Below are 17,383 nucleotides of genomic sequence, written 5' to 3'. Positions count from 1 at the left end.
GATATTTGTTTGTGTCTTCACTTCAATTGGTTTATTGTGTTACTCAAATTATGTTTAATCGATTTTTGTAAGTTAATATTAAAATATATGGGAAGGTTTCCTTGTGTCAGGACATGAAATATGGGAAGGTACCCTTGTGTTAGGATATGAGTTAGAAAAACTAAGTATCATAAGGGGCTTCTTATGACAAACAAAAGATTTTAGAAATAGGGTTGGCTGAAATTATTACCTAATATGAATTGCTGTTAAGGATATTTTATTAATTATAATAGCTTCATATCTATAAGGTGGCACGTGGCCTGAATGCATTTTCATTTTTTTATTTGAGTACCTCCTAAGGATTAATATCCTGGGGAAATTATCACGTTATTGATGTCTGCTGTGTTCTCTTTGCCATGTAAACAAGTAGAGACTGTGCGCTACCCTCCATCTGGTATCACTAATTGTTGCCAAATCCCCGTTGGTAGTTTTCCGCTTCTGACGTCATCACTCTTTCTGCTTGCTACCCATTGGAATTTGGTATCACTGTTTGCCCATCAGGCATGACTGATAGTGTGAACAAGCCTTAAGAAATCTCTTCTTAGGCCTTCATAGATCTCTGCAAGTTTCAAATATAATTTTACACAAACTCAGCTTGGAAATTCTTGGTGTATTATGTATTTTAGTTCTGTATAATTGTATGCTGTTTGGTGAGCGAGTTTCGAGATAAAATTGTAAAACTTATCTGGATCGATTCTCATGTAATTTATGAAATCTAGTTCAGATTCACTGTAACTCGGGTAGTATTATAACATAATGACTTCCCAAATTTTATCGTCTTCACAAACACTACAGGCAATAAATTTTCTTTTTGCGTGTACGTATGTTCTTTTTCTTATTACTCATACAACAACAGCCACTCTTGCTGCTGTCGCCAAGGCCTCGCTGCTCAACTGTCATAATTTGGAAATAAGCAAAAGTACGTTTACTGAACTTCGTTTGATAAGAAACAAAGTTTGTTTCGCCAAACAATGTTCGGTCGTGTGGTGCCAAACAATGTTCGGTCGTGTGGACGGACCCTTACTGTTCTTTTGATTGTTAATTCCTTCTCTTGTAGTTTCCTTATTTCCTTTCCTCACTGGGCTTTTTTTCCTGTTGGAGCCCTTGGGCTTATATAGCATCCTCCATTTCCAACTAGGGCTATAGCTTAGCAAGTAATAATAATATACTGGGGGAAAATTGTAAGATCCTGAACTTGAAAAATTCATACAAAGTATTGGTTTATATCACAAGCTTTAATTTTATTATTTTTTTCAATCCTTTTAATCCCTTCTTATTTTGCATTTAGATGTTATTGTCTGAAAGTTGATTGGTTTTATTAATCAAAATGATACCAAATGTTGTGAGAGTACGGGTATTATTGATTACCGGTAATTTTCATTATGCAGTGCAGAATGACCTTTAATGCCCCAGTGCTTGGCTTCAGGCCTAAATTTTATATTCAATTCAACTCGTCTGGGGGTAATTCAACCTTGGAGTTAGGACAGTCTAATAAAAAAAACAATTATTTCAGATTATATTTTCTGGATATATAATACATTCATTTATAATAAACTACACTACAATCATCACAGAAGCGCTTTATTATAAAATTCTTGGGTCGTTACATAAGCCAAGACACTTCATAGGATTAAAAACTGGCTGTGATACCAAGAACTAGCAAGGTTCAATTAAAAAAAAAAAAAAGGGGGGGGGGAGTTCTGGTAGCACGACTGAAATACATACTTTGCATTATTAACAACTTATAAACTCAAATCATATTTCAACACTAATAATGATCCAAAGTGCTGAAACAGTTGTACATTTCAATCTATAAAAATGTAGTGTTGCAGTTCAGAACAGTGTACTGTCCTGTACAGTACGTCAAAATGAACAATGTACAGGTTGTTTCAAAGTACATATTCACATGAATAACTGCTCACTTTAATATAGTCACTGGTTTTTTTCATTACCACTAATTATTGTGTTGGAATAGATTTTGTATACACAAGAAAATAAATATTCCACTAGACTAGGTACCTTTCAAGCATCATACATACATATACCAAGGCACTTCCCCCAATTATGGGGGGTAGCCGACATCAACAAATGAAACAAAAAAACAAAAACAAAAAGGGGACCTCTACTCTCTACGTTCCTCCCAAGCATCATGGTCCAGAAAAACGATGATTCATCAAAATATGCCAACCTACAAATAATTATCACATTGGTATTGATAGCAAATTATATTCACACTAATACTACTCAGATTTCACAAGCTCAATTGTTTTTTTGCTATGTTTAAGGTAATATCAGTTCATGCTCAATCCAGCCATTCTCACGAGTCACCTTTACTATAACTAAAAATTCTCAAGACAAACCTATTTTGTTGGGAAGATATAGTTAATGTACTAAACTTTTATCCAGAGATACATTATCTTCAGAACTTTAAAACATTAAGTATGTCCTGTAACTACTATAAAACTAATTCCATTCTCAAAGCCAACAGGTTTGTTGATAAAAAGGAGATAACACTTTGTTTAATGCCAATTAAAATTCTGTAAATTTTTTCAAATATATCAATAAAAATATGAACAAACTGTTTATACTTTATTGTGTCGATAAGAGTAAAAAAATCCAATTTACTGAAATGATAATAAAGCTTCCATTCAAATTATGTAATGATATTACGAGAAATAATTGACAGAAAAAAAAATTGCAATTTTTGTAGATTAATTTTTATCATAATCAAATTAGGATAAGGCCAATTTACCTAAACATGATAAATGTACATAAAATAATGCTGAACACTTTTACATCTACTTTAGTGTAATATAACAACACTAACAACCCGAAAGGTCATTATGCAATATCAAAATTTTCTCCAAGAATTTTCTCTACAGTGCTCTTAATCTTCTATTATGCAGTATATTCAATAATTATAAACCCAAACAAATTATATGTTCACCTCAACATTGTTTTTGAATACCACCCTTGTCATATTTTCAGTCTCTATCTAGACGTTATGAAAATGAGAATCTGCAGTACACTCACCATAGTTTTTTCCTTGGCTTTCACCCTATTTAGTACTGTACTCCTATTACCATTAGGTCATCCTAAAAAAAATCCTTAACCAGTATCACATGACTACATCATACTTTGATAATTTTGAGTAAAGAAATTTGGGCCAAGGTCTGACCCTGGAGCTCAATTGCCTATTCCACCCCATGGTGAAATGGGGGTGGTGGGGGGGGGTTGGAGACCGTGCTATTACCCTCTTAAATAATTTTTATTCTCTTAAAAAATTTTAAGTTAAGAGAAATTGTACATCAAAATGGAAGAAAGAAGAATGGAGGTATAGCAGAGGATAAAGTCTGGGCTGCTAAATTAGAGCAAGACCCTTCAATATCTATTTACTCTATACAGTACTTTACAGATTCTTAATTTTTATATCTATACAGTACTTTTTTTCTTTTTTTTTTTTTACAAGATACAGTATGCACAATATACTGTACTAGTAAGTACTGCTATAAATAAAAAACAAGAAAGTAAAGGATACCGCATACAATTGTACTTTACAATAATTTCATCAAAACCTTACCAAAGGCAAACGGTAGTTACTCTTTATCTGACATCCCAATATATGACGAGCATTGAATAATCCCTAAGAATTTACAAACCACCAACCTCTGCCTCAACCAATAAATGCTGAAAGAAAGTGAAAAAGACCTATTCATCCAATCTACTATTAATTAGACCAAAAACCTTGCCATATATATAATACATGTTTTTCCTAACATTAGCATACAATACTGGTCCACTTTTTTAAGTTATAGTTTGTTGGCTAATGGTGCTTAAGCCTTTATTCAAGTTATAGTTCCAGTTGGCTAATGGTGCTTGAGCCTTTATTCAAGTTATAGTTCCAGTTGGTTAATGGTGCCTAAGCCTTTATTCAAGTTATAGTTCCAGTGGGTTAATGGTGCTTGAGCCTTTATTCAAGTTATAGTTCCAGTTGGTTAATGGTGCTTAAGCCTGACCCAATTCCATATCACTACTGTATTATTTTTTACTTATATAACTATTATTGTTATATTCATAACTGCAGTTATTTTAATCAAAAGAAAATAATTAAAACAAAATCTAGAGGTTAAAAAAATACTGTTAATTCCTCAGCGGAGAAGAAATAAACTATAGCAGCTTAGTAATTCTAGCATATAAATACAGTAGAGCAACAATAGAATGAAGTTTTATATATAGTATTGAAGTTTTTTTTTCGTATAAAATAATTTTTAATCGTATATAGCGAATATTAACACAAACTTGAGAACTCTCATGCAGATTAATTTGCTACCAATATTGACATTAATGCAGGGTCTTAATTTGCAAAATCTTTTTACCCCGCCCAAGTTTTTTAAATTTTTTTTTTTAATAGAGGAATACTGCTTACAGGGTGCCTTGCACAGAAAACTTCACACCATGATGTATTGTAGACAGTACTATCGATTTTTTAAAGCATCCCACCAGCTCAAATGCATAGTTTTCCAACTTGTACATTTAATCCATGCCTTTCAATCACTTACTATTTGGCTTTCAAACTTTTTATTCCCCTTTCTCTAATTTTACCTAGTTTAGGAACAAATCTTTTGAGAGTGCATATAAATAACAAAGTGGTTTTAAAATAATAGTTAAGTTCTGTGGGAGAGTTTGTAGCTTATTGCTCTAATCAAAAACATCATTAATATTTCTTTTATTGAGCCATCTGTGCAAATTATGAGTGGCAAACCCATCAATAATTTATTGGTTTACTGTACAGAATATGGATTAATGGTTTCTTCAGGGCTGTTTTGTTATTATTTTTTCATGCTGAGCAAATCCTTTGGGAAAGAGTAGACATGACTAATAGTTACTATCAAGCTATCTGTGCATACAACAAAAGCAAAGACATCATTAAGCTATGGCAACTGTTTACCAAGAGTACAGCCTAAGGGTTTATGACTTTCTTGAAGGCAGTTTTGTTATTAACTTGATATTACCACATTACATTAAGAATATTTCAGTATTAAGCTTGTAAAACAAGAGTACATACACTGAGGTTTATTGTTTGAAAGGAACATGAAACTTACATATAAGGAGCATTACTTTGTTGCAATACAAAACAAAATAACACTTGAGCAATAGATTATAATGCTGCCCTATATGGTATTGGGTATTAACTTGGTCTAGTAAATATAGGCCGTATACTGGATTACAATTTTGAATATTTGGGGATGAAATTTACAACCTGGTATGTATACAGTATACACGTGCACTTTACAGTATTGCCAATATATTACCGTTTACTTCACAATTTCCTGTGATGCTGCTACTCATTTCTATGACCCTTAAAAGCATCAAATTTTCCTACTGAAAAGCATGTGATATTGCATGCAATCAGAAGGTAATTAGCATTAGCAGTCTGTAAGTAACACCATGTTTCAATAGATTGCAAAATTTGATCTAGATAAACAAAATTTGGTATTAATTAATACCCACGTTAAAAGAAATATGGCATTGCAAATTGCTTATAAGGAGATATATAACAATTGTCAGCAAGAGCACAACTTAATTCATGGGTCAATTTATACTATTCCAACAACAAAAAATCCATAATTCAAGTTTTCACATAACTGACTACACAACTTGTTTCTTTTTTTTCAACACCCATGATACTGTACTACCATCGTACTTCCATTCCTTAGGATGTTAAAATTTCTATATAAAAAGTAAAATAAAAAATACTTCATTGCCTTTATAAAACATTCAAATTACTCCAAAACCAAGTTTTTTTTTACAACTGAACATTGTCCCATTTTTATTACCTTTTAAAATGAACCAAGAGCAACAATCTAAATTCAATTTTAACAACAAAGCATATTTTCTAAATAATGCACAACTTTTAAATTTAATATTTGATTGACTTCATAAAATTCTCTTTTTACTAAAATTCAGAATATTCAATTTTTGAAAATTACAACCCCCTTACTTTACAAATGATAAACAGTCATGTACTTCCTTAGTATCGTGCAGTAAAAAAAAAAAAAAAAAAAAAAAAAAAAAAAGGAAGAAAATAGAAACTCCAGTCATATTGATTTACTTAGAAATGAGGTGCGATGAATGTGACAGACAGACAGACACTCAATCACTCACTCACTCACTCTCTCTCTGAGAAGTAAAGAAAACAACGATCTGGCCATGAATTACATGAGATCAAATTGTTTTATGCATCAACCTCATGCCTAAAATATGGTTTAACTAAATCACTTTCATTATGTTTAACTTACAGAGATAGTCTTCAAAACCTGGTTACATGAAGTACAGAACCTTGAATACTGCCTAAAAAGGGACAAGCCACAAAAAGCACAGTGTATACTGTAGCCCTATAAAGTAACCCTCTACCATACGAACATCAAACTTCAGCTACTGCAACGTGTGTAAAAATACATGGGAAAAAAAAAAAAAAAACAGCTATCATTAATTTTAAATTACACGGCTAAACCACTCGGTTACTTTGTGCTCTGGCACTTAACGGCAAGCTGAACACTATCCCACGTTTCTTGATATCTGCCTCGGTCATGTGTCTTGTCTCTAAAACTGACACTAAACAGCCTTTGTTTTATGTATAAGTCCTAACTATTATCAATCAAGGTGCTGAAAGTACAGTATGAGCACAATGGAAATGAAAATAGTGGAAAGATAATAAGACCCAATACCCCATCTTTTCTGACGACCCCAAGTCGAGTCATATGAGCCAGTTGTTCTAGCAAATAAGCTAAGATTACTCAATAAACCTTTCTTCTTTAATCAGGAATAACAATTTCCTTTGATCTGACTTCTAACTAATTTTCAAAAAATCATGCATCATTTTGTTTATTGACATGTTAGTTCAATAACATGAATATCAAGAAAACAATAGTTTCACTTGGCGGCATATGCATAAATATATGTACGTACACAACAAAAATACAAATTAATGTGAGAATATACTTTAAATGCTGTACAGAAATCCCTTTATTGTAGTCAGGAAGTTCGTATGATTGGCCTTGATTTTAGTGTTGCCTTTGACCGTGTTAATCATGAGGCCCTTGTTTTCAAACTCAAACAGTTGGGAGTGGGTGGGTCGTTTCTTAGCATTATTATTGATTTTTTAAGTAACAGATCTCAGCTTTGTTGTTGATGGGCACCATAGTGAGTATAGGAATCGTTCCACAGGGTAGTGTTCTTGGCTCATTACTTTTCATACTAAATACACATGACATGTGGTTTGGCATAGAAGACAAGCTTGTTGCATATGCAGATGATGCTACTCTCTTTGTATCAAATCCATCCCCTGAATGTAGATCTGGGGTTGGTGAATCCCTTAATAGAGATATAGCTAAAATTAGTGCATGGTGCAAATTATGGGGTATGAAGTTGAATCCTAAAAAAACTCAAAGTATGATTGTAAGTAGGTCAAGGACGGTGGCTCCTCAACATCCAGATCTCAGTATTGATAATGTTTCTTTAAATATGTATGACTCAAAATTTTAGGCGTGATTCTTGAAAGAAAATTTTCTTTTGAGAAACACATTAGGTCGGTGTCTTCTTCAATTGCACAAAAAATTGGCTTATTGAGAGAGTCTTACAAGATTTTCGGTGATCAATCTATTCAGAAGAAGTGTTTTAATTCTTTCATTCTACCTTGTTTTGAGTATTGTTCTCCTGTCTGGTCTTCAGCTGCTGATTCTCATCTTAATTTGTTGGACAGAAACTTACGGTCTATTAAATTTCTTATTCCTGATCTAGATATTAATCTTTGGCACCGTCGTTCAATTAGTTCATTATGCATGTTGAACAAGATTTTTCATAAGTCTGATCATCCTTTACATTTAGATCTCCCTGGACAATTCTATCCTGTTCGTAATACTAGGCAGGCAGTTAATTCTAATAGCCAGGCCTTCTCCATCATGAGGCTCAATACTATACAGTATTCTAGAAGTTTTATTCCAGATGTGACCAAGTTATGGAATGATCTTCCTAATCGAGTAGTTGAATTAGTAAAACTTCATAAGTTCAAAGTTGCAGCAAATGTTTTCATGTTGACCAGGCTCACATGAGTCTTTTTATAATTTATATATGACATATCTGTTTTGACGTTGTTACTGTTTTTAGAATGATTTATTGTTAATTTGTTCTCATCATTTATTTATTTCCTTATTTCCTTTCCTCACTGGGCTATTTTTCCCTATTGGAGCCCTTGGTCTTATAGCATCTTGCTTTTCCAACTAGGGTTGTAGCTTGGCTAGTAATAATAATAATAAGTAATAGAAACAAAGTACATTCTACAAATTAAGATCAAATAGCTATAGGAATTCTTGATATGGCTACTGTTTGCAGTCACCCCCTTATTTCGTGAGGGTTATGTTCCACGACCCCTCCCTCCCTTATAGCAAAATTTCGCGAAAAGCAGAGGAACAGTTATTTTGCCAATTACAGATATTCAATTCTTTATAAAACCGCCACACACTCAATACACAATTCATGCTATATATATAACTACACTGCTGAATACGGTATACATGAGGTTGGGCTAGCCTAGCTCACGGGTACAGGATTTTAGTCCATTGTAGTATGGATGTTTACAACCATGTACGTACGGCACTACGTAGAATACTCTAAGGCTACAGGAAATGGAGAATTCCTCTAAAACAAACTATGAAATTTAAGGCTGTGGGAAATGGAACATTTCTGTGGAACTATTTTATCTAAAAAAAAAAAAAAAAAAAAAAAAATTGCTACATACACAAGTAACCTTATTCCATTACAATCCTAACTAATTCCATTTGGAATACTTGGCTAAGATATATACTCCAATGAAACTTGAATGATGACAATAAATTAGCTGTGCAGTAGATAAAGACGATAATGATATTTACTGCACCTCCAACTGTATGTGCCACTGTAGGGTTTGATTGAATGTAATAAGTAATAACTTTGAACGTAAACATAAAAAACACACTAGTACAAAGTAACACTTGTAGACGTTTGGCTGTCAAAACTAAAAGTGTAATGCGACAAGTAGAGATGCTGCTGACCTGGCATCATTCTCTTGGGTCATGCTATGCTCAGTGGGATAATCAGCATCCAGGACACAGATTACCATGCCTTTGGGTCTCATCTGGCAGCCAATAGCGTGTGGTGTACATTCTTGCTTAAGTAACACAGACAATATAGTCTCAGTGCTACGTCAGCAGAAGCTCTTGTTCAACCATACTTTCTTTGAGTTATTTTCTAACAAAGTATTTTATCTACTTACCATATTTTCTTGGTTTTCTAATTTTTTAAGGTAGAAAATTATTTTGTTAAAACCATAGCATGAAATTTGGGAACCATCGCTCACACAAAAAGAATTTGTGAAGTGGAGGGCGAATGTGCATCTATTAGTACAAGTATGTGAAGACACACGCTACAGTCAGGGCAGTTAGCGGACTGAAAACTTGGAAAAAAAAAATTTGAAATTGTTGGTTGGTCAGTAAAATGTGAAAAAAAAAAAAATCAATAAATAGATTACAGAATACCAATTCTTATACAGTATATCTAACTGCAAGAATTCTCATTACACTCATAGCCTGGTTACATAGCAAAAACATGACCATCTAATGGAAATCAGCAGAGGGTTGAGAGTTGTCTAATCATAAGGATGTTAAACTGGCTAACTTTCCAACTTCACGACATACACATGGAACACATTTGGTTCGTATAATAGTGGGTTACTACACAGACCTTTGTAACATATACATGGTAATAGCATTTATGATTTTGACTGAGTGTCTATGGAAGAAACTGTCGAAGTGTCAATATAATTTACTTACAAATAAGTTAATAACTATCTGGTCGATAGGGTTTTATTCTTAAAGAATCTTTCAAAGCAGAGACACTGGCTGTGTTGTTCTCCCCAAAGAAAAGAGTTAAGGTTGAAAAAGTGATAATTTCCTGCATATAACCAGTTAATTCTCTGTAGTTGGTGAACACATGCTTTTTCCTGTTATGTGTGAACATGCCCTATAGCCTGATGATGGATACCTACCAGAGGAAGATTCAAGGCTGCTACTACTGATAACCGACTATTCTTGTCTAACAATCCACACACGACTCTATGGCAAAACCAAAATAAAGAGGTTTGTACAATGAATTAATCCTATCCTATGACCTAATAGGATTTAAGAGAATTCATATAAATTTAAAATTGCTAAACTGCCCTTTAAAATCATGTCCCATTAAGCATTTTACCTTTTCAAAACCTGAATCATATCTCAATTTTAGAAGCAGTCTACAATTAGCAATTTTATAATATTGGGGACATTTTCATCTCTAAGGGAAACTGCTGGGGGAAAAGGGTAACCTAAAGACACTCCAATGAGATTCATAAATATTAAAACTTTAGCATTTGACAATTACGGATTATGGCCCAAGAACCCCGGATAGTTCTAAAACCAAATTATTTAATTAAATATTTATGTTTCAACCATTTAGAGGTGTAATAATTAATGTAAATCTAGAAAATTATATAAATGGCAATGATAAAGAATATACTAACAACCAGTCAAAACCAGTTGGACGGAGAAATGTTACAGATACCATTTCTTACTCAAATATTCATTTGTAGTTGTAGATGATAAAAACCTATTCCTTAGGTTTTCAATGCACCACAATATCGCAGATAAAAAATTATGAGAAAATCGGTGAACATTACATTTAGATTTAATCCAACAATCATGGATAATGCACAGCATATACAGTACTCTCAAAAGTGGTCAAGACAACATATAATATAACCTCCTAACCAATCTTCTGAGCACATTTTTTAGTTATTCAAGTGATTATTGTCATCTGGTCTCTATAGCCGGAAAGCAAGTAGAACCACTATATGCATCCCAGCATCAGAAAAATATTGGATCACACCTAAACAACAACTTTTGAGCAAAGCCAATTTTGGCAGTACTTCATGAAGGAAAAATTCCTCTAAATGACAATGTCTGACTAAATTTTATTTTTCCTAACATACTGTACTTACCACATCCCAAAAAAATAGCAGATCACTCTATTGGGTCAGCTGCAGACCAGAGATATTCCCTCCACACAGGCCACTCCCCCAATCCCCCTTCTCACCTGTGCAACCCTGACCTCTCTTGTTTCCCAGCATGCCCTAGAGGAATGCTACAGTCGACCTTCCAGGTTGCCATTAACCATTCTAATCTGGTTTCAGGAAAAGTAGCGTATGATAGCTGGGTCTATAGCGAGGACGGATGGGGGGGGGGGATTACACTATTGGAATGTGGGAAATATGTTAGGAAAAATACAATTTACTTAGAAATTGTCATTTGTTCCGGCACGAATACTTCCCACGTCCCAATAAATAGGGGCCTAAGAATTAGGAGGCGGGGAAATAAACCCTGAAAGAGAGGTGAGAGAGCTGCAGGGGGGGGGGGGTTATGTCCTGTCAGGTAAAAACAAAAGGGGGATAAGGAACGTACGTTACCTAGGCAACATTCACCCAAGGAACTTCTTTGTCGGGTCATTCCATGGAGGGCCAAAGAGATAGGGTTTGAGACGCTCTACCCCTCACCATCCCATCAGGACTGTGCCGCATGTAGCCGCCCGTAGATCCTCTGCTGGGCGACCACAACAGGACCGAGCTTGAACTCCTCCCGGGATTTGAGGGAGCAGTCCATAAGGTAGTGAGCCATGAAAGTTGACTGTCTTGACCATATACCCGCCCTCAGCACCTGGCCGACCGCCATGTTTTTCTCAAAGGCCAGTGAGGTGCCGATGCCCCGGATGTCGTGAGGCTTGACGGACCGGGGGGAGGCTTCACCCTTCGGATTATCTCCTAGAGCCAGGAGGTAATATTCTTGGAGACCGCGTTCTTTACTCTACCTGTTGTCAGGTAGAGTCCTCGTGAGATATTTCCACACTGCCCTCACCAGGCACAATAGACAGTCCTCTGGGTCATCTGTCCTGAGAATAGCGGGGATGGAGAACTCGTTGAAGCTGGGGTCGTCTACCGCAAAGTTCGGCGTTTTCGCCACAAAGGAGGGAACGAACTTGAAGAATAACAACTTCCATCCGTGAGAATGAGAGACGTGCGGTGAGAGGCCGCGGAGTTCACTAACACTTTTGACCGAGGCCAGGGCAAGGAGGAACACCGTCTTTAGAGTATCGAATGGCAACTTCTTCAGGGAGTCGAGGCGCTTAGAGGAGCTTGGGTTCAAGCCCTTGAGAAGGAATACTGTACCTGGCCCATGGCTGTTCAGGATCCCTTTACTGCTGATACTGACATGGCCTGGTCAAGTCGGAGGTGTACTATGAATTCCACGATGGCCGGGATTGAAGCTTTGAGGGGCTGGATGCCCTCTTTGTTGCACCACTTGCCAAAGGTTGCCCATCTCGTCTGGTATATGGACCTCTAGGATTCCCTTAGATTTGAGGTCATCTGGCCAGCTACCCTCTTGGAGTACCCGTGGATAGTCTCCATGTGTGAAGGGAGAGGTTGAGGAGGCTTTCGTGGAACTTCTGGAAGTGAGGCTGTCTTAGCCTACCAATCTCTGCCACTCCTTTAACGATGCTGGTATCCCCCTGATGAAAAGCTTCGCCATGTTTTCCAGATTCCCGATCCTCTCCTTCGTCAGGAAAGCATTGGCTTGCACAGAGCAAATTTCCATGCCCAGGTACGCTGTCCTCGTGGTTTGGGAGGGCTTCGATTTCTCCCTGTTGAACACCACCCCCATTTCCGTGGAGAAGGCCACCAACTTGACCCTTTGCTCCGACAACTGCTCCCTGGACTCTGAGAGGAGCAACCAGCCATCGAGATACCTCAACAGTCTTATCCATCTCTTGTGGGCCCACTGGGAGACCAGGAAAAAGATTCTCGTGAAGACCCGAGGCGCGGTCGACAGGCCAAAGCAGAGGGTGCGGAACTTGAAGACTTCTTCTCCTCAATTGAGCCTAAGGAACTTGCAGCTGGATGGGTGTACTGGAATCTGGAAATATGCGTCAATGAAGTCTTGGGATAGCATGAAGTCCCCTTCCCTGATAGCTGCCAGGACTGTCATGGCCATTTCTATCTTGAACCTAGTCTTGGCGATGAAACGGTTGAGGACTGAAAGATCTATGACTGGACGCCATCCACCAGAGGCCTCCTTCACCAAGAACAGGCGGCCAAAGAAGCCCAGCTGGTTGGGGTGCCATGTGGATGGCCCTTTTGATGAACAGGTCCTGAACCTCCCCCTCTAAGGCTCTCTTATGTGCTTCTACTTTGGGGTGTAGGGGAAAGACCTCAAGTCCCAAAATCAAGGGAGGTCAGGGGCCCTTGAAGGCGATACAGTAACCGTCCCTCAGCACTTGAATCTTCCACTGGTCTGCCCCTTTCCTTTGCCCAATTTCTCAACCTTGAGTTGAGGCATCCCCTACCCTCAGAGGGTGCCGGGGAGAGGGGCCTCGTCCTTTACTTATGCTTGAAGCGGCTGCTACGTGCCCCTTGGTTGGATGGGGCTCTAAGCTCACTGCCTCCTGAGGCTGCCCCTGTCCTCCTGAGGGAGGTTGCATCGGAGGGGCCCATCGGGACAAGGACGAATCTTGGAATGGAGGCATAGGGGGTTGCCCACCCGACTGGGCCCTGGCCCTGCTGTGCTCACGGGGGCAGTATAAGTGGTGTGACGACGAAGCCGATAAAGATGCGGAAGCCCTGTGGAGCATCACGTCGTGCCTCTTTTTCCTCCACTTGTCCAGTGCCTCTTCCACCATGTCCTCCGGGAAGAGAGCCTCCCTTACAATAGGGCCATCCCTCAGATCCCTTGGTTCCCTGTCCGGGAATTGCTTTAGAGGATGACGTCCCTCCTCCGCAGGACCCAGTTCGATGCCGTGGTGTAACATTGCCCCACCAAGAAGGCTACGGCCCTCGACCCCGAGACCGCCAACTCCAGGGACTGTTCTCTTGCTTGGCTGCTCCTCACGTCATTTTCCAAGGCGAAGGAAAACTAGTGCCAGGGGCTAGAGGTCCAGCCATGAAACCGCGTCACCAGTGGCCGCTTCCATGGCTGTCACCTCCTGAACTGGGAAACCCAGGCCCTGCCTCTGGGAGGTCACTTCGTGTGTAGAAGCACCTGTGCTTCACCTCCGGAAATGGTAAAAGCTTCGGTGCGCCGTGGGACCTGTTTGGCTCTTTCGGCTCCGCTGTGGCGGCGGTAATTCTCCTGAGCCACAGTCTAATGTCCGGCAAGAGAGGGAGGACCAGGGAGGACCGTGCCTCCCTCGGGGCTCCAAACTGGCGTTCCAGGTCAGTGTCGTGGGGTCGAACCTGCATCAGAGGTGGTTCGGGCAGGTCGTTGAGTCTTCCAATCAGACCAAGGATGGCACTTCCTCTACCACCTCGTCCACCTGGTGGTCTCGAGATCCCTCACTAGCCACATGAGTCCCACTCGAGGCACCATGCCATGGGTTCGGGGATCGTGCATCCCTGAGATACGATCTCCCTTCTGAGGGAGTTCTGTGCCGCTCCCCTTCTCTTCGGCTCCTTTTCGGCACTGGAGCAGGGTCTGGAGATCCGGAGTCGTAGAAGCGGGTCCTAGACGGGTGACGGCCCTTCATGCGGTCCTCTGCTCTTCCCTGGCACTCAACACCCGGGGGAGGGAAAACGGCACCATCCAACAGGTAAAGGTCATCCCAAGGGGTCTAGAGAACCGGGTGCTTAGTGAGGACCTGAATGGTGTCCTGGGGGTGCCTGAAAAGGCCTCTGGCTCCCACGAGGTCAGATCAGCTGCTGAGAGTTGCTGAGCGGAGGTTGATGCGGCTGTCCCGAGAGGGGCCAAGGTGCCGGTCACTGGTGGCAGATAACAGGCTGTAAGACTGCACCATGAAGAGGGTTGGCGTCTCTGAAGACCTATCAGATCTGACGGTCCTAGCCATGCCATTGGCGGAATGGCAAATCGGGCCACGTGGCTACCACGAGGAGCCTCTGAACGGGGATAAGGGTCATTCGCTGGCCGAGCCGCACAACTCTGGAGCAAGCGCTCGCAGTTAGACATTACTCCCTGTAATGTTCCAACAACCTTCTCTGTAGACGTCCCGGTGACGGGAAGGTCAAGATGGTTCCGCTGTCTGTCCGGGAAAAAGAGCGACTCCTGGCCCTGGGTAGCCAAATGCAAAAACCTCTCTCTGACCTGGCAGGAATATTTCTTTTCATGGCTTTTTGGCTCACAGGCCATCGCTCCAGCACACACCATCACACTTGTCATTCCGAGAGCACAGACGGCCCTAACACAAGGTACACAACACGTGGGGATAGACCTCCACGTGGGACAAAAAAGCTGCACACAGCTTCCCAATGACACCTTGGCAATGACGTTGCACACATACAGATTCCATAATGAAGATTGAGGACCACGAGATACACACGAGCACACACACACTCAGGTACTGGAAAACTCAGAAGAACGCATGTGAGTCGACTGTACCATCCCTCTAGGGCATGCTGAGAAACAAGAGAAGTCAGGGTCGCGCAGGTGAGAAGGGGGGCGGTGGCCTGTAGGGAGGGAAAATCTCTGGTCGGTAGCTGGCATGATAGAGTAATCTCCTATTTATTGGGATGTGGAAAGTATTCGTGATGGAACAAATGCTATTTACTGGTTTCCTGTCATCATCATCTAACAATTTTTCATTGACATATTATGGATATACTGTAATTAATTATTTTTGTTAGAGCGTAATCTTCCCAAACCTGACTGAGAACAAACGCCACCTCTCCTATCTTCCTCGTCATCTGACGTACAAACAACAGGAGCCACAGCTCCCCTAGTGGATGTCGCCTGCATCAGCTCTGCATCTGGTCCAGTGCGATTTTCATATAACATAACGTTTAAGGTTTCTTCATAAATTCTCGCTTCAGGAAATTCAACCTAAAACAAGGACAACAGATCAGAAAGTTATAGATAAATGGTGCCATAATATTACAAAAAAAATAATCAGTGCAAAGAATAAATGTCCACCGATTATTATAGTACCCTATCACCCTCTTGAAAAAAACAATAGTAAACATTTATCATATATGTGCACCCAGTAATATTTCAAAGTGACAGTACAATCTTCGTATTAGGCTGATTGCTGGACGTCATTTACTAAATAATACTTATATGGGTACAGTACTGAGCATTCAACAGCCCACCCTCTTGATTTGAATATCTAGAATTACTGTTTGTGGCTACTGGATTAAATTCCCAATTGATGCTACATTTAGTTGCCATTTGCCCAATAGTGATTGCACAATATATTTTTATGGATTATCAAAAAAAAAAAAAACACTACTAAACAAAGAAGCCTTACAGAATTATTTCACCAATTTTAATACATTACTATCAGGCCTTCAATTTTTCCCACTATTCATTGTCTTTGCACTTAGCTATACCCCAGTTTATTTTTTCACAAATTTTACCTCTACTTAAGACCAAAATTCTTTATGCAAGCATGTCACATTCATACAGTTTGAAAGAACCATTCAGTTAAAATGTTGTAAAGCATGTGTCAGGATAGGAAAAAAGTGAGCAAGTGGTTTCCAATGCTAGCGGGACTGAGACAGAGATGTGTGACGTCACCATGGTTGGCCAATTTGTTTGTTGGAGGAGTTGTGAGAAAAGTGAATGCTTGGTCAAGGACTGAAACTAATATATGCAAGTGATCATGAGGGGGAGGTGAATCTGTTGTTGTTTGCAGATGATATGGTGTTGATTGTAGACTCAGAGAAGCTGGGTCGATTAGTGAGTTTAGGAGGGTGTGAGAGAGAATGAAGTTGAGAGTTAATATGGGTAAGAATAAGGTTACGAGATGCACGAGAAAGGAGGGTGGTGCTGGACTGGATGTCATGTCGAATGGAGTTACTTGAGGAAATATAGCAGTTTAAGTACTTGGGGTCTGTGGTTGCTGCAAATGGAGTGGTGGAAGCAATGTACAGTATGCAGCAAAACTGGTGATACTTTTGTATTTTTGCTTCGGGACAAGCATTGTTCTTAAGTTGCCCCTTAGTATTAAAAATTATACAGTAATCCCTCTCCATTTCGCGGTCTCAGTGCATCGCGGATTTTCAAAAATATTCATAAAAAATTAGAAAAAGTGGTGCGAGAGTTACGCGGGCGCTAGCAGAAGGCAGAGTTCAGTAGAACATCAGGTATCAACAAGGAGATGGCGCGCAACTCAAAATCCACCTCTCTGATTCGCTGGCCATCTCGGCTCCAGAATCTTGCAAGCTGATTGGCCGAGAGGCGTTACCCAGCATCTCTCCCTGCCGTGCGCCCCGCAAAGG

At 39.4% G+C, this 17,383-nt stretch overlaps 1 protein-coding gene across 1 annotated transcript in view; it reads right to left on the bottom strand.

Moving 5' to 3' along the window:
* Nucleotides 1-5,097: 5,097 nt before the first annotated feature.
* Nucleotides 5,098-17,383, bottom strand: part of LOC137639608 (BTB/POZ domain-containing adapter for CUL3-mediated RhoA degradation protein 3) — a 119,152-nt gene continuing 106,866 nt past the window's right edge. Inside the window, exon 7 of the mRNA XM_068371867.1 lies at nucleotides 5,098-15,986. Within this exon, the coding sequence (XP_068227968.1) occupies nucleotides 15,774-15,986 (213 nt within the window). The 3' untranslated portion in view covers nucleotides 5,098-15,773. The remainder of the gene's footprint in view (nucleotides 15,987-17,383) is intronic.

The sequence above is a fragment of the Palaemon carinicauda genome, chromosome 4 (assembly GCF_036898095.1).
Source record: "Palaemon carinicauda isolate YSFRI2023 chromosome 4, ASM3689809v2, whole genome shotgun sequence".
NCBI lineage: Eukaryota > Metazoa > Arthropoda > Malacostraca > Decapoda > Palaemonidae > Palaemon > Palaemon carinicauda.
The sequence above is the reverse complement of the archived record's forward strand: the minus strand, read 5'-3'. Positions and strand labels throughout refer to the sequence as shown.